Source organism: Barbus barbus (genome assembly GCF_936440315.1).
Source record: "Barbus barbus genome assembly, chromosome: 43".
Lineage (NCBI taxonomy): Eukaryota > Metazoa > Chordata > Actinopteri > Cypriniformes > Cyprinidae > Barbus > Barbus barbus.
In genome coordinates, this window is record NC_136721.1 from 23951856 (window position 1) to 23978877 (window position 27022).

At 33.5% G+C, this 27022-nt stretch overlaps 1 protein-coding gene across 5 annotated transcripts in view; it reads right to left on the minus strand.

Moving 5' to 3' along the window:
- The window catches only part of LOC306862554 (semaphorin-4D-like), a 55543-nt gene that overhangs the window by 17259 nt on the left and 11262 nt on the right, over positions 1-27022 (minus strand). For all 5 annotated transcript variants that reach the window (XR_013783580.1, XM_079405427.1, XM_079405426.1 and 2 more), the window contains exons 2-7: positions 24701-24802; positions 13269-13339; positions 2715-2848; positions 775-920; positions 618-680; positions 397-495 (exon numbers count right to left, since the gene is read on the minus strand). Coding sequence is in view for 4 of the 5 variants with exons in the window: in XM_079405427.1 (XP_079261553.1) it covers positions 397-495; positions 618-680; positions 775-920; positions 2715-2811 (405 nt within the window). In the remaining variant the exon portion in view is untranslated. The remainder of the gene's footprint in view (positions 1-396; positions 496-617; positions 681-774; positions 921-2714; positions 2849-13268; positions 13340-24700; positions 24803-27022) is intronic.

The window sequence follows — 27022 nt, forward strand, 5'->3', positions numbered from 1 at the left end:
GGATCATACAGAAAGTGCTTTTAGCTCAGATTATATAAAGATGATATATTCTTCTGCAGAAGTCATGAAACAGTGTCATTTAAACTTTATTTTAAACAAACCCTGTGTATAACAGCTGCATTTTCAGTGTTATTGTTGCTTTGGGTGATTTGATTGTTATTCGGCTTAATGCAAAAAGTTAAAAAATGTTCTTTTTCAATACTTATTGGCATCAAATGTTATTCAAAACGTTATAATGCAATTTATCTGGGAGCTGGTTGCTGTAGTTCAGGATTTAAATAACTTGAAAATGCTTCCCAAACACAATCTTATAAAGATGAGTGTTTGTTTTCAAGTTTAGGTGACACTTGAAATGATTTAAAGGTTAATGAGGTCAATACTAATGCTTGTACACACCAGATAATCACAGAGGGGTTGAAACGCGTGAGTCCCACAAACATACAGAGTGTCTTCATCCAGCACTTGCAAAACTCGAATGTAGTTTCGACAGTCTGTCTGTCACATGAGCACAAAAAACCATTTCAGTCACAGATTAAAAACACAAATATTTACAAAGAATCCACCGTCAGTGATAGAATAACCAGATTAAGGTCACTTTGAGTACTTTTCCACATTACCTCTTTAGATTTCCCCTTTAAAATACACATGGACATGTCGTTCTCTGGAACTTTCCACAGCAGCTGAGAGAACAGAATCAATACAACATCGCTGTGTGTGAGTCTTTAAAAGAGGCTTCAGCTGTATTAGGAATCAGATGGCTGGAATCGTTCTCACCTGGTTGCTCTTGATTGAGACGTTGCTCATGTTGAGCTGGTAGACGGTCTCTCGAGCTCCGACATACAGCACGCCGCGCTCCTCGTTCAGAAGGAGAGTCGTGTAGTTAAACACGTCCGGCTCCCAGAACTCCAGCAGATTCACATCTACACAAACACACAGATCAGCGCACATCAGACGGGGTTTGTGGGTAAATCAGACATAACTGAAAAGTCAAAGAGAAAAATATCCGGAAAAGAAATCTGAAGAATGCTGATCACAGCAATGAATGACATTTTATAATATATTCAGATAGAAAACAGCTATTTTAAATTGCAATAATATTTCACAATTGTTACTGTATTTTGGGTCAAATAAATGCAGTGTTGGTGAGCAGAAGAGACTTATTTCAAACATTAAATAATCTTAATTATTCCAAATCTTTCCATATTTATAGAGATGTGGAACATTTTCTGAAGAAGCAAAAAGATAATTTATAGATCTGGAATATTTGCTTCTCTTTCTGTCTGCTGAATGAATAGATGAAATAGAATTTTGAGCAGTAAAAATAGAATTCTCCAGCTGGTTGTGGTCCAATCTCTTCCAGAGGAGATCCTGAACTCTATGAAAGCAGCAGCAGCTGCTCCGAATAAAGCAGCGGTCAAACTCATGAGTCATTCATTTCATCTTCAGCACAATAAAACTAACGTCTCCATCCAAACGGTGCGTGTCATTCAGATTCAGCTCAGCAAAAGATTCTTTTCAAATCCTTTTCTGTTATTATTGCCATTAAATTGCCATTAATCAGCATTAAATATCACATATTAAGAACCCAAAAAGCAATGGTTGTGGATCTTGAACACTTAAGGCTGTCAATTATATTTATATACTACATGTAGTATATTTGAGCATGTGCATTCATAGATGATGATTTATGTGTCACTGGCACACTTCAGTTTGTGTTTGGCTGCCGGTCGTGTGTGTGTGTGTGTGTGTGTGTGTGTACTACACGCAGCTCTCAGGTTGCCAGTGTTTTTGGTAGAGACCCAACAGACGCTGCAAACCAAAGCCCTTATGGGACGCCTGCAAGCACCACATGTGTGTCAAAAGCACCACACATGACTTCCTGTGCTGCTTAAACATGCTTCTGAACTGTACTATATACTCTACAAAAATCTAGGGTTGTCATTTTATAAATGTTTTTTGAAAGAAGACTTTTACGCATTTATTGGAACAAAAAATACAGTAAAAACAGTAATGTGATATATTATTACAATTTAAAAGAAGTGTTTTCTATGTGAATATAGGTTCAAATGTATTTTATTCCTGTGATCAAAGCTGAATTTACTCCAGTCTTCAGTGTCACACGATCCTCCAAAAATCATTGTAATATGCTAATTTGCTGCTCAAGAAACACTTCTGATTATCATCAATGTTGAAAACAGTCGTGCTGCTGAATATTTTGCGGAAACCATGGTCAAAAGATCAGCTTTTATCTAAAATAGAAAAGTTTTGTAACATAATAAATATATTTACTGCAACTTATGACTTTATTCGGCTTCCTTGCTGAATAAAAGCATTAATTTAAGATAAAACTGCATATACTACTGTTCAAAAGTCTGCGATCAGTAAAATTTTTAAAAAATGGATTAATTTGATAAAATACAGTAAAAATTTTTAATATTTTTAGAGTTTAAAACATCTGTTTTCTGTGTGAATCTGTTAAACAGTAATTTATTTCTGTGATCAAAACTGTATTTTCAGCATCATTACTCCAGTCTTCAGTCACATGATCCTTCAGAAATCATTCTAATATGCTGGTTTATTATCAATGTTAATAAGCAGGTTTTATAAGCACAGGAAGTTAGATGTGTGGTGTTTTTTATCACAAATAGTATCAGCAAACACGTGGCACCTGCAGGGGTTTCATTGTTGACGAGAACCTTTAACCCTTCACTCACCATCGTGCCTCCATGAGCTTCTGGGAACGCTGGAGGGTCCGTGTGTGGAAACTTCCAGAAGCAATCCCAGAAACACGCCTAACACGCTCAGAGCCATGTTAGACTCTGGGATCTTCGGCAGCGTGATGTTTCCTCTGTGAGAGCGACAGACAGAAAGAAAGATAAGACGGCCGCCAGTCAGTCTACGAGCTCCGCTGACACATTCTGATACAACAAACCACAACTGAACACGAAGAAGCCGATCGCATGAAGGAATCATGCATGATCACACCGACACGTGTCGTTTAGTCATCCAACAGATTTTATTATATGTGCCACCACAGTTCACTTTTTACACAACACAAGATACATATATTCATACTGCTCATTTCCACACAATGATCATGATACCTTGGTGATTTATAATTACCATATTCATGCACTATGGTATTAATATGGTACTTCAGAGTATTAAAAAACTTAAATCATTACTGATCCAAAGATGATAGAATTTGGGCTGCAATATGATTATCAAATGGCAAAGGCTGTGATGTAATTTAATAAATACAAGTGTTTCATGTTTCAGAGTGAAGTGCAGCACTTATTGTTCATTTATTTATATTTATTTGATCAACAGAAAACAGCCAAAATAAAAGCGCCAATACTTAACATATGGAAACAAAGAAATTAATATAAATCATTACCTTTGTAATTTGCATATAATATAAAGTATTAGACTTACAGTGTGTGCACGTATTAATCTTTATTTTTGCTTTTCATAACAGAAAACTATTGATAACAATAAACAATAAGTATTAACATTACATGTATCAGAAATTAATCCTCAATATGGAAGGTACAAAATGAGCCCAATTAATATTTAAAATTGAAAATTATAATAAGAATCAGATAGTCTGATAGTATCACTGATAGACACTGATTTACACTAAGTCATTTACACTATTTTGTTTAATATTTTATTTAGGCTAATAATAATCACAATTAACATCATAATTTTAATCATATTGAATGTGTCAAAATCTGAGAATGAATTGTCAATTTTTTGAAACCGTTGATAGTTACTGAAATAGTTTTAATTTGGTTCTTATAGCAAAAATAACTATATGTTGTTCTACATTAGCCCTTTAAGTCATCTGGTGAAAAATTCAGTTTTTTTTTTTATATATATAGCAATATATATTGCAGACGTTTTTCCAATATCGTGTCTTTCTGAGTAAACTGTAGTATTTGTATTCATTCATAGTACTTTGCTGTGAGTAAAGAGCAGTTAAGCGGTGTTTACGTAACGCTCATATCGAATGACCGCAGCTTCAGGCCAAACAGCCTCTCTTGGAAGGAGAGAAGAGAAACGCGATGACAAGCGACTAAAATTAGCATCGGTGAGCGAGAGAAAGCCCAAACATCCTCTATCAGCGACAGCGGCGGCCTGTTAGCAGAGCTTGAGATTACTGTCCCGTGTGCTAAAAACACTTCAGATTCAGGTGCTCAAGTAACACAGAAACCACCAGTAATTAGTGACATCAGTGCCTGACGATGACTGGAAGCTGGTTTGGGACCTGCTGGTTATGCAGGAATTCCCCTGATCTGATATCTGCGCTCACTGGGAAGTGAAACCGGGATGGGTAATATAGAGGCATCATGAGCTCAACAAACCACAGCGAACCCTCAGGACAGAAAAATGACACCTGACATAAAGGTTTCCATGACAACCCAGATTTAGAGTCTGGAGATTTACCACGCCGATCTGTCACTTCAGATGCATGGTCTGTATCTGCTTACAGAGACGCGGAAAACTGGATTTTTGCAGCTTTTATTTTTTTTAAACAACACGTGAGCAACTTTCGCCTGTGCAAATCTTTCCACCATTATGCTCGGGTGTTGCTATGCAGTTGCTAGGGTGTTTGTTTATAGGAGGCTGCTGATGGGTTATGGACCTATTCAATAGTTTATTATTAGACTGCTGAAATCAACTGAGTGTGAGCAATAGTAATAGTGATGGTCGACAAATCATGCTGCAACGTGTCATTTCAATTAAAAAATCAGTCAATAAGGAATCACTGGTTGACAAAAGCAGCTCTGAAATATAATTTAAGATGGATTTTGTGGATCTTGTATTTATTTATTTTTTTAAATGTGTTTTAAATGCATTTAATTTTTTATTCAATACATAGGTATTTTAAACTAATTTTACCCGACTGTGAATATTAAACTATATATTAAAAAATATTTTTTATTTATTATTTATTGATATGCATTTTATTTTCATTTGATTATTTTTCAATATATTTGTTTAATTTCAAATACATTTTACTTGACTGTGTGAATCTGGAAACTTACACATTTAAAAATATATTTAGATTTAAAAATATATTGTATATATTTATTTATTTGTATGCATTTTATTCACATTTTATTATTTTTTTATTTACCATATTTGTTATTTTAAACATTGTACTTGACTGATTATCTTGAACTGTACACATTTTAAATAAATAAATAAATAAATATATATATTTATTTATTTATTTAAAATGTGTACAGTTCAAGATAATCAGTCAAGTACAATGTTTAAAATAACAAATATGGTAAATAAAAAATGTATATAAAATATATATATTTTGTATTTTTACTGTATTTTATTTTCATTTTAAATTTTAAGACATCTGCTAATTTTAAACATTTCACTTGATCTTGTGAATCTTGAACTTCACACATAAAAAAAAACAATATATTTTTTATATATTTTGTATTTATGTTTAACATTTTTAAAATATATTGTTAATTTAGAAAATTTTACTTTGTGATTCTTACACACACACACAGCTATTTTTAAATAATATTTGTTACATTTACAAACATTTTACAACTAAACATGTAGGCCTATATAAAAATTAACCATAAAAGCAGAACAACACTTCTCTCTGATCTTAAATATATTAAAATGAAATGCATTAGTATTGGTAGCTGATATGCTCATATGCTCGGCAAGTGTTCAGATTCCTAGAAATGATTTCCATACGTGCTGCACTTTATTGTTCTGTGGAGTAAAAGTCCAGAGAGATTCAAAGACAGAAAGAAAATAAATGGAGTGAAGAGAGCGTAATGTAATAAGACACAGGAAACGCAACAGAACATCATTTCAACATGTGAAGATCACAGGAAACACTAAACGGTCCCAAGCAAAGACAGACTGTAACTTCAATGCGCAGCTTATATCAGCTCTTCAGATTTACATGAGAACTTATAACATGAGAGAGGAAACTTATCGTATCCTTAGAACATAGATTTACCAAGAAACCAAAAATATACACACAATGCTTTTAAAAGTGGAACATCACTGGAAAACAGACTGTTCTTCTGACTGATCATTTTAAATAAAATAAAATAAATAAAAAATAAAATCACTGTTCAATATAAATAACCTAGATGAAAACACTGCCTGATGATAACTGTTCAATAATAAAATAAATAATATTAAAATAAAATATTAATAAAACAATAAAAATACAATAACACTTTTCTTTGCATTGCATTCATTCTATATTTAAATAACTTTTATATTTAGAAATGACTGTAACATCAAATTCAACTCCGTGTTTATAGGTTCTGGCCTTCGTTGTGTATTTATAACCATATTATATGCAGTTGTAGCAGTACTAACTGTGCATTATTATTATTATTATTATTATTACTACATTCCTAAAATAATCAGAAAATGTTTATACATTTCCATTCAAAATATCAATGAATTTCTGCAGAAAAAGTATTTAATTTCAACTGATATTATCTTAATTTTACTGTTGTAGTGAATGAGCATCAACAACATAACACTGGTTGACATGAGAGAAGGGTCAGATAGAAGGTGGAAACTGATCATGACTAATTAAATCCTGACTGGTTTTGGTGCCAAAAACCATCAGATATCTACAGAAAAGTCTGTTTGGACAGAAACCCAAATAAAATCAAAGCGGCATGACTGACCCTCCAGGACATCAACACCAGTGAATGATGCATTGGAAATCAACACTGTAAATAACAATCACTGATCAATAGGCAGATGAGTTTTTACAGCCTCGGGGTGGAAACACACACACATTCACACTACCATTGACCCTTAATGTACAGAAATATGCTGTCGAAGCCGAAGTCACCAACTCAAGGGTCTGCTGAAGGAGCTCACGCAAACACAAAGAGCCTGTTGTGTGTGTGAGGAGAGAATTACACACACGGTAAACAATCAACAAAGACTGGGCCTGAGTGTGTGTGTGTGTGTGTGTGTGTGTGTGTGTGCGCATGATGTGGCCTCTCACACACTGCACTTTCCCAGAAAGCTTCATTCACATGTCAGACCTGATTAGTTGAACACCGAGTTGGTTCTACCCTGATCCCAATCCATCAAAATGAGTGAGTGACTAAACACTGTGCAGGGAAAAACAACAAACTAATACATCTGCACTATCCAGTATGCATACTATACCAGCATACAGATTTATATGCATGACATTTTCTAAAATGAATACGGACGTGAAATATTATATATATATATATATATATATATATATATATATATATATATATATATATATATATATATATATATATATATATATATATATATATATGTATATGTGTGTGTGTGTGTGTGTATACACACACAAATATATACACACATACACAATATATTTGCATATGCATATATTAAGAATTTATTATCTAATTTATTTATAATATACTCTCTCTCTCTATATATATATATATATATATATATATATATATATATATATATATATATATATATAATATATAATGTCTTGGTATTCTGATTAAATAATGTCTAGAATGTAATACTGCATATTGCACAGTACAGTATGTTGCATACCACCTACTATTTTTAAAAATAGTATGCAAAAGAGTATGCAGTGATTGCACATGCAACGTAGGGAGGTGATTAGATACAGGGACACAGTATTTGATGAGCAGTACGGCAGCATGCTATTTCAAGCACAGCCCTCTTTTCCTGTATTAATGCTCTGGATTCCTGCAGTATGTGCAGCACCTGTTTGGCGTCCGCCGCACACACAGCCTCAGAAACGCAGGCTGGGTTTAAAGGGTGGCGTCCTGCCAACTGGGCAAGCATGTGTCCGCTCTCTAACATTCAGCGCCTGCCAACTGTGTCCCTCCTCTCGCTCTGGCACAGCCATCGATGCCACTATCTGCCGACCCACAACGCTTTTCTGCCAGAATCAGCTTTCCCACTACGCCTGCTGGCAGCTCCCACAATCCCTTTCTTTCTCTGCAGCCTCTCATGCTTCAAGAGCCTGTGTGTGTGTGTGTGTGTGTGTCTGCGGTTTGCTCTTTAGGCCCCTGTTGCTCCTTTACAAAAATCTGAGAATTTGTCTTTCACCCACAACACATCCTATAATAAATAAATAAGTTTTAAAAAAAGGAAAGAAAAATACCACTACTCCGATGTACATTTACAGTAATGTCCAACTTTGCAGAAATAATGAAGTACATGCATACAATTTATAAATACATAATTTAGATCAAATTACATATATAACCATTATACATAATATATAATAATTAGCCTACATAATCACATTTGTATATATTTATCAATAAATGTACTTACTGAATAATAAAAAAATAATTTATTATAAATTATATTCATCTAAATGAATGTAAATAAAACTTGTCACATGATCTCACTATGTTGCATATGTAATTGTGGCATTTATTAGTTACAAAAAGTTATTTTCCATATTTTTGGTAACAAATTTCTTTAGGCATTCAGATGAAATAATGTGATGTATACAATGCCTTTAAGTCCAGTAAGGTGATGCATTTCTGAGCAAAACTGAAAAATATGCAAGGGAAAAAGTAGGACAGGGACTAGTTTTATGCTGTATCAGGATTTGATTGGATCGAAAATGCATGCACATTACTGAAGTAAAACGGGTTGCAAATGCACTTGCATTTTGCTTGCAATTGCATGTTGACTTTAAATCACACAGAAACATGTCTGCTACCAATCTGCACATGAACAGTCCTGTAACCGCAACAGAATGCGGTTACTGACAGAACTCCCCAGAAATACTGCGGTGGTTTGGCATCAGATGTGATGTATCTTTCATGACATCACGGCCCTGCGGAGCGGCAGCGTGCAATTAATGCCCACATACAACCAAACTACAAAAAACACTTGTTAAACTATCTAACAGTTCACATAAACAGCAGGAAGAACCAATGATAAATGCATTAACATTTTAAGACATTTCAAGCATCTAAATAATACTTTTTGGGGCCACTGTATGTATTGCATATGAAGCTGCAAAAGGCTTTAGAATATCCTTCTAAATAAAACTAGCTGCAGCACGGCTACGGTCATGCCTTAAATAACTTCAGGACAGAAACTGTAGGTAATGGAAACCCAATGCAAAGGACAGAAAATAGCAGCTTCACATGTAATTACAGCCGTCCATCTGTGCAGCGCTGACGTGACCACACAAAAGCCCGATGAAGGGTCAGTCCCTGTAAAAACTTATATTTAGGCAGAGCTACGGAGACCTTTATAATACACATGCTCTTCATGAGCTGCAGGACCGAACACAAATGACATGAGAGGAAAGTGAGGTGCATTTAAGAGGATAAACACACACACACACACACACACTCATGTCACTGCGCTGTAAAATATAATGACTACCTCTGCTGCTCCATCAAAAGAGTCAAATGAAAATCTTAATTTTCAACATCAGCGTGTCTAAACTCTTAAAAATAAAGCTTCCAAAAAAGGTTTTACAGACTGATGACATAAGAGAAGCTTTCTAAAAGAACCTTTTTAATGCTTTAAGAAAACATAACTTCCTACAATGATAAAGAAACTTTAAGTTCCTACAATGTTATAAATGAAGCTGTATTGCCATAAAATAATATTTAATGCCATGAAAGAACACTTAAGTTTAATAGAATCTTTAAGTTCCTAAAATGCCATAAAAGAACCTTTAAGTTCCTAAAATGCCATAAAAGAACCATTAAGTTCCTAAAATTCCATAAAAGAACCTTTAAGTTCCTAAAATTCCATAAAAGAACCATTAAGTTCCTAAAATTCCATAAAAGAACCTTTAGGTTTCTAATTAAGTTCCTAAAATTCCATAAAATAATACCTTATACCTTAAATACCTATGATACTACAAAATAACTTTTAAGTTCCTCTGATGTCATAATGCAATTTCAAAAAGTTCTCATGATGCTATAAAAGAACGTTAAACTTCATGATTCCACAAAAGAATCTTAAAGTTCATACGCTATAATCTTTCAGTTCAGATGATGTTATAAAACATTACATTAACATTTTATTCAGCACAAATTTAAAGTTCATTTTAAAAACTAAGTTGTTATGATGCCATGAGAGATAATAAGTCATTTTGGTTTCTAATGCAATGCTATTAAGATATGAAGTGTGACTAAGTGGAGAAATGAGGGTTTTTGTGTGTTGATCAGCTGACTGGACCCTACATAACTTTGACTGTTCAGGAGCTACTAATGTCTGAAATAAAGCAGAAAGTTGTTCAGAAGAGGAACACTATCTGTAAAACAGAGCAGAGTGAGAATAAGGGAGGAACTGATTTTAGATATTCACAGGCTATAAATATTCCCCAGCGGCAGAGATCAGAGGCAGGAGTCTGGACTGTGATGTCCAAACGCAGGTGCTGTGAGAAAGCCTTTAACCTTGACAAGACTGGATTGTTTTCAGTGAGTGGTGGTCATCTTGCGTGTGTATGGTCGAGTGTGTGCCGTCATGGGCATCATTAACACGGTGTATGTGTGTGTGTGTGTGTGCGCGCACATAAGCAGGAATCTTCAGTTTCTCTCTGAATATAAATAAATCTCACACACAGTGGGCGATCAGGTTTAGGAGTGGCTTATATTACGGCCCGTCCTTCCTCACGACACGAGCAGAGTTTCAGATGAACAGCAATAAAACAGACTGACAAAAACTGAAACCAGCATAAAGATTCGGTTTCTGTCAACATTTCTGGACTCAGTATCCATCTGTCGTGCAAAACCGGGTTTTTCTTACTGTTTTATAACAAAAGAGCCTCATTTACTGTGACATAATCTTACATTCACAAATCTCTACCCAGTCCACACAGACTATTTATTGAAAATTAACTACAGTAATTACTGCTTGAAAAAAACTAAATGATGCACATTGTGATGCGTCACAATTCAATATAATATAGTAATAATATAAACTAATTATAAGTATAATTAGTAATAATATAAACTAAAATAATTAACTTTTTTTAATGTTATTGTTATAACTTGTTGTGAATATTATATGTGAATATAATAATATAGTAAATATTAATATATAAACAGTCTAATTCAAAGAGTAAATGAGGATGAAAAATGGTCACAAAAACTAAATTGATTGCTATTTAAACTGAATGTTATTTATGTTGTTTCTTATAAACAACAACATTATATATGGAAAAACAAATGCCACAAATGTTTAAAATGACCCTTTTTAAATTAAGAATTAAAATGAACTCAAACACCATTGCAGACAATTAAAGAAAAAATAAAAGTCTCAAAACAAAACCAGTCTCTCACAGAGAGCTGACAGTGAATAAAGCCGCTCACGGCGGGCCGCGCTGAAGCAGCTCCACAAACACAGCGGTTTTATTGTACAATACATCAGTATGTTTCCTGTTAATTAAGGTGCCTTTTTCTGCCCTGACGATTCTTAAAAACAAGAGTAAAACCCCATGACGCTCCTCACTGTCACACTCCATGCTCAGTATTGTAACACGGCACCATCTTTAGCATGGCAGCGATTTCACGCTCGGATTTAAGGTTCAGGATGGACAAAAAGCCCTTCTGGGCTCTTTTGTGAAAACTCCCAGCATCCTCCGGCTCTTCCAGCACCTCCACAGTGTTCGCCTGGGACTTGGCAAACATGAGAGTAAATGCTCATTTTGACAGCCAGACAGTGATACGTTTCATTCCAGATTTCTGACGACCCACAATGCAATGACTTTTGGCCAAGAACTGCTCGTCAGTTTAAATGCTCACGTCCCACTAACAATAAACTACCACATGATCACAGCTCGCTCTGACGAACACAACAGCTCTCATCGCATCTCTGAACTCTGGATCGAGTTCCACTGAAGAATGTGCTGCAAATCTCTCTCGACTCAGATCCAGAACATGAACTGGGCGAGAGACTACAGTCCAAACCTGCTGATTGTGTTGAGCTGAGGTGAGCTGGTGCTTTACTTTAAGTCATCAGATGCACTGTTTTCAGCTGTTGGACCAAAAAACAGATTAAAAAAAAAAAAAACATCTCACCAAAGTGCATTGAAGGACCGAGCCATATCTAGAGACCTGAAGATCACAAAGGTGAAGGACTCATTTCATGCTAGACAGGAAGAAAATACCTAGCAACACCCTAGAAACCATTCAGAACACCAACTCATAAACTCATACATTTGAGTATAACTCATACATATGAATACAACTCATATGTTCTTTAAAAGATGTAAATAAAAGATAAATAAAATAAATGCAAATAAATAAATAAAAGTAAAATAATTAAAATAAACAAAATAAAATAAATTAGATGACTATAAATATTTCATAAACATTATATAAATATGAAATACATTTATATCTAATTAAAATAAATACAAATAAATTAAATCTAAAATCTGAACGTTCATAAATATAAATAATTAAATAAAATAACTATAAATAAAATAATTAAATTACATAATTAAATTCAATTAAATAATTATAAATAGCGATTTTTCACATAAAGAAAAAAAATGTATAAATTATTTAAAAAAATAACCACTTTGACCACTGTTTGTCAAAGCAACATTTTTTTGTTTTTTTTGTTTAGTTTAACTTAATGTACTAAAATAACTAAAACTGAAACAAATAAACAAAAATTATAGACATTAAAAACAATTAGTAAAACTTCAACCAAAATTAAAATGAAAAAAAATGATAAGAATAAGGAAATTATAGAAATAAAAACATTCAAAATAAGAAAATTACTGATACTAAAATAACATTGCTGTTAGCAGAGTATTGGTAAGTCATCAATAACATAATAACGTCATTTTATTATAGTGATCAAGCACAAGCAAGATATATGAGAGGAGAGAGAGACAGAGGAAACGGAGGCCTCACAAAAACAAACTCAAACACACATCACAGAATCAAACACAAAGAACCATGAAGCCAGAAAAAAAAAAAAAAAAAGATTAAACAAACGCACTCTGTGGACTTTTGCAAATGAAGAAAAGAAGGTAAACTGCAGGAAAAGTGAGGGAAAGAAATCTCAACACAACCCAGGAGAAAAAGAATGGGATGCACAAGCAGGATTTCCAACTCAAGCAAAAGATCAAAATGAGGAAAAATAAACATGCAGGTTTAAAGCAACAGGAGGGTCCATCCAGTGATGTCATCGCATGCAGCTCAGCCAATGAGAGCGAGCGAAAGCCCTAAAGCACACAGGACAGAGGAGGGATTTCTGACCTGTAACTCTCCCACGACGCTCGACTACACCTGAAGATCCGTCCTTCAGAGAGAATTACAAAAGCCACCGGCTGAAGAGAGACACAGAGATGAGGAGAGGGTTATCATGGAGTCACAATGACGTACAGATGGATGAATGTTAAAGAGTGAAAACACACAGAAGAAGTGGAAATACACAGCAACAGCACAGCTTAATAACATCTTAACAGTTATAAAACTCAAGCGGACATTAAAGCGTGTCTCGGTTTGGACTGAACTGCAGTGAATCTGCCTCTGTTCACACAATCAACAGGGGCATAATGTGTCAAATCTGAAGCAAAGCAATCAGAGATAGAGATGTGAGAATAGATACGTGGATAGATTCAAGATCAAACATAAGATGCTGGATGCTCTTCAATAGCGTGACATGTTTATAGCAGTAAAACAAACCCATTACAAAATTACAGCACCATATTACTGTAGCATGTTTGGTGTAACAGCATGGGTCTGAATGCAAATGTCACGATACCATCCTCAGATACAGGTCATGATTCACTTCTATTCACTTAAAGTCACAGGAATTTACACATTCATTTACATTTAGATTTGATAACCTGCAGCAATTTCCTTCAGCACACAACCTGTTGCTCATGAACAGAATCTCTCAAATACAAAAGCGTCATTCATATAAGCATGCAAATACTTATCATCCAGCCAATAAGGCATGCGATTTCTGGACTGTTTCTGACTGTAAAACATTTACAATTTAAAACAGCTATTTAAGCATAAGCAGTAGGGAATTAGAGATCGCTGATATTGTTTTTTTTTTTTATACCGATGCCGATTATTTATATATGTCTGATAACCGTCCGAACTGACTGCACTGTATTTTATGTATAATCATTTTCTATATTTAACTATTTTAAATTAATTTTAAATCAATTTCTAAATAATTTTAAAAGTTATTATTTTTATGTGATTATTTGACTTCCTTTTATGTAAAGCACTTTGAATTACCATTGTGTACGAAATGTGCTACATAAAATATACTTTCCTTTTTTTGATATTTATATATATTTTTTTTGATATCTTGGAAAGCAGGGTGGCCGATAATTTTATTTATTTTAGTCAATATTTAAGAAATTTGAAATAATTTGAAAATGGATAAAAATAATAATTTTAAATAATACAAAATTAATAAATAAATCCATATTTTTCATTTCAGTTGTTTGAATTCAATTTTCTATTTTTCATATGGCACCCTGTGAAGCACTTTCAGTTGCATTTAATGTATAAAAGGTACTATACAAATAAAAGTATGTTATTATAAGAATACATTAGTAGTAGTAGTAGTAGTATAAATTATGTTTTTTATTAATTACTACTACTATTAATAATAAATGTATTCCTATTACTATTATCATCATCATCATCATATTGATATATAAATCACTTAACATTTTCACCACATTTTGCAGCCCTATAAACAATAGTAATATCAGTAAAACCGATTATCGGTAAATCTTTATTGGGAATAAATTGAATTGTCCATTTATTTCTGATGTATGGTCAGTTTCCCCCTCCATACGCTTTAAGTAACCAGATAAACCACCACAGACACAGACTAGCCTTTAACAAACTACCACAAAATCAAACTAACACAAGCTGAAAACCAAAAAAAGTAGCTACTGAAAAGTTCTGGTTAATATCACCGAGATCATTAACCTTTGCAGAAGAAACAATCAGCAATACACTTTAATGCACGTCAGAGAGAAAGCGCTCAAGCGTCTGTTAACGGGACTGAGTCGAGGGGTGAATAAACCAGCCAGAGACAATCACAGCAAGTCATGCAGACGTAATGCCAGCGCACACAAACACACAGGGCCCGTCCCAATTACCCATTATGCTGCATGCTAATTTCTTCCTGATGTCAGTCTAAATTAGATTCAGAGCTTCATTTGAGTGATGCATCCTCACAAACGTCTGTTTATCTGGTCTGAGAGGAGTCACATATATCAGTATTAACCTCAGATGGATCAATGGGTCAGTAGAGGAACACAACAACCTGAGAAACTTGTGGATCGGAACAAATTTGGTTTAGATATGAGTGATGATATTTAGGTGTAATGAACTCAGACCTCATTATCTGAGCATCAGAGCTACTAAAAGCTACTTCTTCCAACAAGCTGCAGTTTAGTGCAAAAACATGTTCATCACAGTTTATATAAACTCATAATGAAGTCATCGAAAACACACTCCTAGTATGTGGCATGTAGGGCTGACAAATTTAGTTTTTAGTAAAATGTATTTTTTTTCACAAATGTTTGAAATAATCAATTCACTTGAAAGGATTTTTTGTAACAAATGAATCTTCATTTAAATAGTGCTGTTTATCATATTAATTCAGTTATATTAATATGCTACAACAACAACAATAACTGCTATAATTATTAGAATTAAGAAAAATAATAATAATAATTATTATTCCAGGAAGGCATTTAAAATAGAGAAAAATAGGAATTAGCAAGAAAATTAATAGAAAATAAATGTGAAAAATATATAAAAAAGAATATTTTCGAATAAATACATTTAGAATTCATTAAAATAAATAAGTAAATAAATAAATAGTATAGCCCCCTTTTGTACATAAAATAAAAGTAATTCACAGGTCGCCACATACAAAAAGACAGGAAAATAGTAATAAACAATATAAATAAATATAGAAAATAAATATGAAATATATAAATGACAAGAAACTATTTTCTAACGAAGAAAAAATTATATAACACTTATTTGTATAGCACTGCTTCAGGGTGACAAAAAACAGAAACATTATAAATAAAACAAATAAAAATGATTAAAAAACAAAAATGAAAAAAGGAATAAAATTAATAAAGAAACTAAGAAAGAAATTCACTAATAAATAATAAAAAAATTTATAATTATAATAGTAACAATTCTACATTATAACAATTCTAAACTACAAAAGACTAAAAATATCCATTAAAAGCTAACTTTAAAAGATTTCTTCATCTGCTTTTTATAAATGAAATTCAGAGCGTCCTTCCTCTGGTGTTTCTCGTCCCACAGTGGCAGGTGTCAGGATCTCCTGTCAGATCACAGACAACGGCCTAAAATTGATGAGCTATGAGTCAAAGGTCACGTCTCTTTATAGCGAGAGGAAATGGTCGCACGCCGCGTCACACACAACATCCGGCAATAGAGCCGTCAGTCACGCAAACAGAGCTGGAGGATGTGAAGACGTCGCGGGTCGCCCTCTTCATAATGGAGGACTGCTATTATTCAACACTGCCACGACTATTCAATTGTTAGCGAGCAGATCGGAGAACAAACGTGCGTGATTGATGAGACGACGACTGTGGCACTACGAAACAAGAGCATGATATTGTTGTATTTCAGAGACAAAGATGAGTTAATAATCAACTTGAGTTACCTCGTACAAGAGAAAAGTCTGAAGAGTTTGCTCATGTACTCACTTGAAGACTTCCTTCTAATTTAAGTTAATATTTCTGCTGAAAATCTACCCTTCCAGCATAAATCTCAAATTACACCATTCAAACATGTCATGTCCATTCATCAAACCTGGTCATTATATGCGTTTTCATGACATAAACAAGATTTGAGGGCTATATTGAGCTGCAAGAGCTGCGTGAATAATCAAATTACCAAATGGCTTGGTGTTTATTTCATTTTCGGCCAAAAAACTAAAAATTTTTTGCAGATTTTTGAGTTCTCTCAACTTGTTGTTTTAAGTTTATACAACAAAAAGTTGAGAATCTCCTACAAAAATAAGTTGAGAACTCAAAAATCTGCTGAAGCTGGTTGCCTTAATTTTAAATTGGCTCAACTTTTCTTTTTTTACAGTGAAGCATTTTCCACCAGAATAAAAGCTTGATGTTTCAGCATTTAAAAAATTAATACACTGACATCTGGTATTGTCATTATTAAATATTCTATATTTTACAGTGAATTATCACAATAAGAATTTCTTAAGATATTTAATATAATTATGATAATTTTATTATTTTTTATTACTATTTTTCTATATTTTTAATATGTCACTTTACTATCACTTTTTTCATATATAAAATTGCATTTTAAATTGCAATTGCTATTTCAAGAAATCATGCAGTCCTAGTAGATGGCACAGATTTTCAGTGAGCAACTTAAATTTCACTCTGCTTCTCATATAAAGTGATCATGTGACACTGAAGACAAGTCATGTAAACTACTCTTTGTGGTCATTTTTAAAGCTAAATGTCAGCCAAAGTCCCCATTTATTTAATTCAACACTTCTTACTGGAAGTGTTGAATCACTTCCAGTAAGAAGTGATTCAACAAAGCAACAGAGCAACTCGAGCAATTTCCTAAAGACTTCAGGCAACAATTCATATCTGTAAATGATTCAGTCTCACAACGCAGCTGCTTCCCGTTTGTTTGCACTGAATCAGAGATGTTACGGCCGCCTGGAGCTGATGGGTCAGAGGAGCTTGACCTTTGACCTTCGCCTAAATCAGGGTCACATGATCTCGACTGTTCATATGCTGATCAGAAACATCAGTCCATCCAATAAATGCTTTAATAATGCACTTGCGAATGTGATTTGGATTATTTTATAATCTTTGATGGACGTTGATGAGAAACAGTCTAAATCTAAGCTCCCAAAAACCCTTTTTGCTCCAAAAAAAATAAAAAAAATAGCTGCCATATTTCCAGAAAAAAAAAAAAAGTAAGCTTTTAATTTGCAGATGCAGGGTACAGGGTGAACGGGATTACAAGGGTTTGTACTGAGAGTGATGGGATTTCGGTTCGTTCAAACAGCAGTGTGTTTAATAAGAGAAGAGGACCATCTGAACTCATCGACCCTTAATCTTTTAACATGATTTTGTATAGTAAACAACTAGTATTTGTAGAAATATCAGCAGTTAATTCGCTTTCCTTTCTAGTAAACACTGAAGTGTCTTGACCTTGAGCACAAAGGCTTGTAATGACTAAATTACCTCTTAAAACATCAGCCCTATTACTGCTGTTCTACTGGTGTATATTAAAAAAACATTTGAGATGGCACAATGTAATTAAATTATTCATGAAATATTTATTCATTTAAATTTAAATTTAATATTGATTATTTTATCATATTAAATGGCACCACACACTTTAATTTGTATTAAATTATATGTAATTTAATATTTATCAATCTATAATCAATAATTTTATTAATTTAATATACAATTTAAATACATACATACACACACACATATATATATAAGTTTTGTACGAATTTAATACAGATTTATTTTCAAATAATATAATTTTTTTTCTGAAATGGCACAATATAATTACATTTTTATTAATTTGTGAAATTTGCGTTCATCAAATTTCTAAAATGATTAGAAATTTGATGAATGCATATTTCACAAATTAATAAAAATGTAATTATATTGTGCCATTTCAGAAATTTTTTTATATTATTTGAAAATAAATATGTATTAAATTCGTACAAAAATTTAATGAATAAACATTAAATTGCAATAGACAATCTCAAAAAGTTTGAACTTTGAATAAAAAAAAGAGATTATATATTAATTAAATTGCATATTAAGTTAATAAAATTATTGATTATAGATTGATAAATATTAAATTATATATAATTTAATAAAAATTAAATTGTAAAAATAACTCTTACTTTAACAGACAATATATGAAGAGTTTATTTGCAAAAACAGATAACTGTTTTTTAAATTTTTCAAAAATCATATTTGTTTATTATGTTATAATGTTTTTATTGTGTTTTGTGTTAGTTAGCTGTATTTTTTGTTATTTTTTAACCTAATCAAAAAAAAAAAAAGAAAAAATACCAACTGCAGTTTGATTGAGATTAATTGGAATAGACAAAGAAAAAAACTTGATTCTTGAAAATGGTTAAAAACGGAGTTATCGGTTTTTGCAAATTAACTCTTCATATCTTTTTTTTTTTTTTACTCTAAAATCACCTTTTTGAAATGGAAAAGACACAATGTTTAATTACATATAAATTATTTTCTTATCAGTCTTGTCAAATCCAGGCAGACAAAGTGTGTGCTGACTAGTATCTGGGTTTATTTTGTATAAATTATAGACTAAACCAGATATAAACATGCATTATTTATCTTCTTGGTACACAAAAGCAGAATCTCCAACATCAAAGTGTTATTAATGTATTAAAACAGTATTTTTGTTTTTTCTCACAGGAATCGATCACTTTAGAAGACTTGTCCCCGGTTTAAGCCTAGTCCTAGACTAAAAATGTAAGTCTGAGCCGTTTCAACTGAAATAAACTTGCACTGACTGATCTTAAAATATATCAGTGCCTTTGTTTTTCTCAAGATGCACACCAGTATTTTTTTTTCCTAAGCATGTTTATAAAAAGTACTTAAATGTCCTAATTGAACTATGGCCTAATCCTGGCTGAGTCTAAGCCCTGTCTGTGAAACCGGGCCTTGGAACATGTTTATTGTGCACTTATGATGCTTTCCTGTCCTTTAGGATCTTGACAGCCCATGCTCACTACACTACATCACATCTGTATTTGGAGAAGTTCAGCTTATGTGCTTGACTGAACAAATCAGTCATACCAGGTTTAGAACAAAACAAACAATCCTCGTTTTACAATTCACATCCAATAACTGAACCGTCTAAACTAGAACGAGTAGAAGAAAATGACAGTCCTCCAAAAAATCTGTGTCAATATTAACTCTGAAACAAGACAGAGAGAACGAGGGAGAGAGAGAGAACGAGAGAGAGAGAGAGAGAGAGAGAGAGAGAGAGAGAGAGAGAGAGAGAGAGAGAGAGAGAGAGAGAGAGAGAGAGAGAGAGAGAGAGAGAGAGAGACAGAGAGAGAGAGAGAGAGAGAGACAGAGAGAACGAGGGAGAAAGAGAGAGAGAGAGAGAGAGAAAGAAAATGAGGGGAAGACAGACACACATTCAAACACACATGAATCTCAAGTAGTTTTGTGTAGAGCGGCTTTGTTCCGGAGCTGATGACAGCGAGCATCTCATTCTCGTGCTCTGTTTTCTCTTCACGTCTTTTTAGCAGCACATCTATCATTCCTCCACACAAACAATTGTGCTGCAAAACCCACGAGCGCAGGCGATACAAAGGACGGATGGATCGGGGGCCTCCGATCAGACGCCCGCGCCGGTTGCTAGGTTACCTTGAATCTTTTACAACAACTCATCAACAAGTTGGACGCTTTCAGAAATCTCAGAGGAAGGCATGATAAAAAAGCTTCTACATTTAGAGCAGTCTTGACATCTCAATTCTTTTCATTGTAAAGTGTGAAGGTAAATTAATACATTTGTTTAATAAATACTGTTAGATATTATTTTAGTTATTAATGATACGCAATAATAATGCCAATAATATGATAAACAATATGAATAATATTACTAATAATTAATAAAATTAATATTGTGATTTGTAATATTATTGTTAATACTATTATATGAATATATTATATTAGCTAATTAATACTATTAATAATAATAATAATTATTATTATTATTATTATATTATATTATATTATATTATATGACTTTCCCATGGTTGTTAGTTAACTAAACTAAAACCAAAACCATAAAAGAAACATTTGTTACTTGAAATAAAAAACTAATAAAATTAAATAAAATATAAAAACATAAAACTTTTATTTCATCTGTTTAATTGATATAAAAATAAAAAATAAAAATTAATAAAAATATATAAACGACCTAAAATGACACAAAATTATTCATTTTTAATAAAATTACAAAATTGCTTTAATAAAAATTAAAATATTAAATAAATCAAAATATTAATAAATGCAATTATAACAGTATCTCACTAACACTGGAATTTACCCCAATATATTATAATAATAATAATAATAATAATAATAATAATAGACAGTAATAACATACCATTTTAATGGAAACTTGCTCTTTTTTTAAAAAAAAGAAGCTATAAACATTATAATAGCAATAAGGAAATGGAGATTGTGCTGTATTGTCAATATAGTTCACTGCATGTCGTACTTCATGCCTTTTAGTCACAAGTCATGACTAAATTCACAATATAGCATAATATACTGTACATAACTGAATAAAAATGAAATTCTCCCAACTAAAGATCTAGTTACTATGAGACGTATCCTCAAGATCTGTCATGCAAACTGAAACACTATCTAAAAGAGTGGACTGCTGACACTATTAGAAAATAATAGCCAAGTACTATTTGCTTGTTCGTCTGAAAACCAGGGAAAATGCATTAAATGATGACAGTTTCAGCTATCTGTCCAAATTTCCAAGAGCTGATGCAACACTTTCCACAGAATGGAAACAGGAGTTTGTGTGCATGTGAGACGACTGACAGCCTTCAATCGCTAACAGAGACGTCAGCGTGTCTCACAGCTTCAGCCAGACGGCGAATGAAGTTGTCAGAGTCTGACATCAAGAGCCACTCTGCACTTTTACGAGAGACACTGAAATCAGCATGTTTGAGATGCACTTTGCTCCAAATCAAAATGATGCATCACATTATTTTCTTGGATATTAAATATTCATCAGTTTGCTTGATTATTTAAATCATTCAAAGTTTTCCAATGCCTTGGCATAAAAACAAAAAACAAAAAGCAACCCACAGGACTATAAGCATTCTGCTGAGCATGAAGAAAGCTCATGCCAAAATCAAATTCTACACAAGTATGCAAACGCAGACAGTGACACTTGATCCAAGGCTGCATGATATATCAGAATAAAAACGATGCCATGATATGGCTTAATGCAATCAAAGGCATTATAATTAAATATATGAGCTGCAAGTTTTAAGTGAAGTGCAGCATAGTGTTCATTTACACATGAGCAGCTCATGATACAGTGTTTCAGCAGCTTAAGGCTGGAATATACTACACGAATTTTAAAATCTGAACACATTTTTAAAACACTAGGCATCATACACTTACCGACTTTGTAAATAGTGAGAAAGGAAAACTGGGCTTCATACACTACACGACTGAAGATCATACACTACCAGACTTTAAAGTCGTTTATCTTGTATCTTGTAAGTTGTTTATCGTGTATCTTGTCAGTGTGTGCACTTGCTTGGCCATTTGTAGTTGATAAACAGGAAAGTGGGTTCAAGCGCCAGCAGAAGGCAGTGTAATGAAGTGGTCTTTAAGAGAAGCAGTCTATCAGCGGAAGTTTAAAATCAGCTCGTAAGTGTATTTACTTGTCTCAGTGTTTAGCGCATTTGCCGTTGCTAGGAAACGCTTATTTTGTTTACTAGGATGAGAGTTGCTGAAATCGCGTTTGGTCTCGTACTGTATCGTGTATCTTGTCAGTGTGTGCACTTGCTTGGCCATTTGTAGTTGATAAACAGGAAAGTGGGTCCAGCTGAATTGAAATGATCATTTGTTGGATTGGTATAATGAAGGTTATTATACCGCGGCAGCGGTCGCGGCAGTCGTCGTGTGAAGCCCTCTTAGTGTGAAGACCAAAGAGTGTAAAGTCCATCGACTCTACCGTGCGACTCCACCGGGCAGGGACACCGGCAAGGGATAGTAGTAGCTTTTTATTTAATTTTTTCATTGATATGTTTATTATTGAAATGTTGTTGTTATATGCATGTGTTAATTTTATTTAATTTCTTTATTTTCTTAAATATGTGGGTAGATAGTATTTATAGAGTTGTAACTTTTTAGTTTTAGTTACTTTTTCTTATTTGTAAGTCGCTTTGGACAAAAGCGTCTGCTAAATGACAAAAGTAAAAGTAAGTAAAAGTTCTGATCACTACAAACTCACGCAGAAATGTGCGCCTTGTTGCTAGGAGACGCATGACAAATGAAAACAATATGTGTTCTAAAATCGGCTGAAAATATCAAACATGTTTGATATCCTCTGAATGGATAGAATCAACATCTGAAACTAAAAAAATCAGAGTCTGTGACCATCATACACTACGTGATTTTCTGTGGACTCTGTCAGCTGTAATCTGCAGACTGGCTCTGACTTGTTCAGACTGTAAAATTGAGGCAAGACTCGTGTAGTGTATTCCAGGCTTTAGTTTAAAGTTTGAAAATGAAGAAATTCTAACAAATTTTACAGATGCACAAAAAAATTAACTTTATTAAATAATAAATATATATTTATATATATTCTAAATACATTTTGTTTAACATTTTTATTTAACATTAAGTTCAACAAAAAATTCATAATCAAATTGTTCAACCCTGAAAATATAGTTTATATATTTTTTTAACTAAAATAAAAATAAAACAGAAAATACAAAAAAGGTTTGATTTTTATTTAACAAAACTCAATAAATATATATATATATATATATATATATATATATATATATATATAAATAAAAATCAAATAGCTAAATGTATGGTAAGATTTTTAATTATTTTTATTTTCTATGCAAATGCACTCTCAAAAAAAAAAAATCACTAGTTATTCTAATTATTAAATAAATATAGCTATTTAACTAAACTGTTGAAAATTCCTGTATGCAAAAAAAGCTTCTGCATTGTGCCATCTCAGAAAATGTGAAAATTATTAATAAATTAATCAATAAGTTAATAATAAAAACTTTTTTTATTCAATATCATGCATGCAGCCCTACTTGATTCCACTGCACTCTTCTGCGCAGAAACAAACCAAACTTATACTTGCACTGCATTATGAATTGTGGTTCCGACGCATTTCAGGATGCACCAATACTTGCATAGAGAACATTTCAGCCCATAGACTACAGTGCATTGTCAAAAAGGGTGTATTTGTGTGTCAAACTCTTTCAAAACACCCTCAATACCACGACTGAGGTGTCCTTGAGCAAGGCACAGAATCCCCAACTGCTCCCCGGGCGCCGCAGCATAAATGCTGCCCACTGCTCCGGGTGTGTGTTCACGATGTGTGTTCACTGCTGTGTGTGTGCACGTTGGATGGGTTAAATGCAGGGCACGAATTCAGAGTATGGGTCACCATACTTGGCAATATGTCACTTCAGTTCACTTCAACTGACCAACACCTTCTGAAAACAGTCATCTTTTCAATTCCTTATTGTCTTCTAACTGGCAAAAACAAGCAGGAAAGAAAGAGAAAAAGAGAAATAAAGAAAGAAAACAGGAATTTGGGCCAAACAGAAAAAAAGAGAGCAGCCAGCAAGCATCCAGCATCAGAAAACTCGACTCTGCCAAGATGGAATGCAAATCAGCTTCCATGAGAATGCCAAACGTCTCCGAGGGGCCCTTTGGAGAAAAGACCCTTTATATGCCAACGCTTTCCATACGTTCGCCTGAAGACGTAACCCCGCATCCCTGCTAACCTGATGATAGGGACTGAGATCATACATGAGAAGCAGCAGGACGACAGAGGACACATTCAACATATAGATGCGGAAAACAACTACTCACTTGAACGCCATGGCATCGAGCGGCGAATACTGATTCATTAAGAGTCTTTCTGGGGTTCACGTCTCAGGCAGCTGAAGATGGAGCAGAGAGCTCTTCACGGATCTGTGGAGAGGACACAAGGACTTTCACATTAGGAGGGGGAGATATCTGAACTTGCACACACAAAGGCACAGAATACAATCCTAACATCCTGCTTACTGCACAGCATGTACTTCACACTGCATGCTATTGCACATAAAACGGTATGCAATGCTTTCAAACAGTAGTATGCTGTATTGTCTTATGAACTCATGTTTAATTCAAAAAGTGCTGATTAGTTATCTTAGAAACATGGTTATTTTGTAATTTAAATGCCACTTGTGTCTCAATTTTTGGCAGGCAGATCAAATCATGAGTCTATAAAGAAATAATAAAGAGATTGTAATATTACTTCTGGTTCATTCATCTCACTTGAAATGGAAGGTCAAGTTCAGTGCATTGCAGAAAACTAGTTCTGTAGTCTTGAGTGTATTTCATTCACTTCAAATGATTCAGTGCATCAACATTCAGAATGATTCAGTTGGCTTTGCTTACTCATTTGGCTCTACAGATTCAAAACTGACTCAGAGTTATTCAACACAACTACCAAAGAGCAATTCAATCCGAATCCCAAAGAGCGATTCACATCCGAATCCCAAAGAGCGATTCAACAAGACTCCCTTGAGCGATTCAAATCCAATTATCAGGAGCGATTCAACCTGACTCCCAAAGAGAGATTCAAACCAACTCACAAGAACGATTCAAACCGTCCTACAAAGAGAGATTCAACAAAAGACTTCCAAAGAGCAATTTAACCCGACACCCAAAAAATGACTTAAATCTGAGTCTCAAAGAACAATTCAAATCCAAGACCCAAAGAGCGATTCTACAAGTCTCCCATGAGCAATTCAAATCTGACTATCATGAGCGATTCAACATGACTCCCAAAAAGTTATTCATACTGACTTAATTCGACTCACAAGAACAATTCAAACCGGCTCCCAAAAGCAATACAACCCGACACACAACAGCAATTCATTTTGTACTATAAATTACATTTATTTACTGAATAGCACAACACTATTATCGTAACATATTTCGTATAACACTTATTTAACCCCCACTCCCAAGAGTAATTCATTCATGAATCACGCATCACTAATTCAGATTAAACAGTCAATAAACACCCATGAGACCCAAAACTTGATTGCTGAAATATTGTCAGTGAAATTAACATTGCATTCGTCATTACTAACCTGCTTTTAACAAATATAATAGCCTTTGTACTAAAAAGCAGCAAGCAGTTACACGGAGAAATGTAGTTAAACAGATCCCTTTGTAGACCAATATTAACAAGTACAAAGCTATTTATAGCAACAACAATTAATATTGTATTATGGTAGATATGATTATCACTGTAAATTGTAAATAGAAAAGATTTAGAACTGCTATGGAGTTCTCCGGCTGTTCCTGCAAACAAAAGGCGCTCTGAGCGAGCGACACAGGGGCGATACACACAACCACGGCTGACTCGCTCTCAATTAGCCTCAGCTGAAGGACAGAGGGGTTTCCGCCAGCTTGGTGGGGATTCCGTTGCCATGGCAACGGCGGAACCCAGGAGAACGAATAGAACACGTTCAGGAATCCAGAGAGAACAGGAGAATCCGATCTCATTAACGACAGGAATATTAGGCACATTCACCAGCACAACGGGACGAGCATTTTATTAGCAAAATATAGATTAATAGAGACCCTAAAGCACTACTATTACACTACTATTTAAAAGTTGGGCAATTTCTTAATATTTCTGAAAGAAGTCTCTTCATTTATTTGATTAAAAATAGAGTATACATTTTTTTATTATTATTACTATTTAAATAACTATTTTCTACGTGAATATATTATAAAATCTAATTACTGTGAATTTTCAGCATTATTACTCCAGTCTTCAGTGTCACATGATCCTTCTCAAGATCCTGCTCAAGAAACATTTCTGATTATTATCAATGTTAAAGCTAGTTGCACTGCTTTATATTTTTGTGGAAACTGATGCATTTTATTTTTTAGGATTCTTTGATAAGTAGAAAGTTCAAAAGAACAGTTTATATTTTAAATAGAAATCTTTTGACACATTATAAATGTCTTTAATGTCACTTTTGATCAATTGAATGGATCCTTGCTGAACAAAATATGGATTTCAAATAAATAAATAAAAGTTTGTGTGGTTTTTTTAACCAGCATATGAAAAATCATAATTCTGATCACTTAGTGAAGTAACAGATACCACTAATAAAAAGCCAGTAA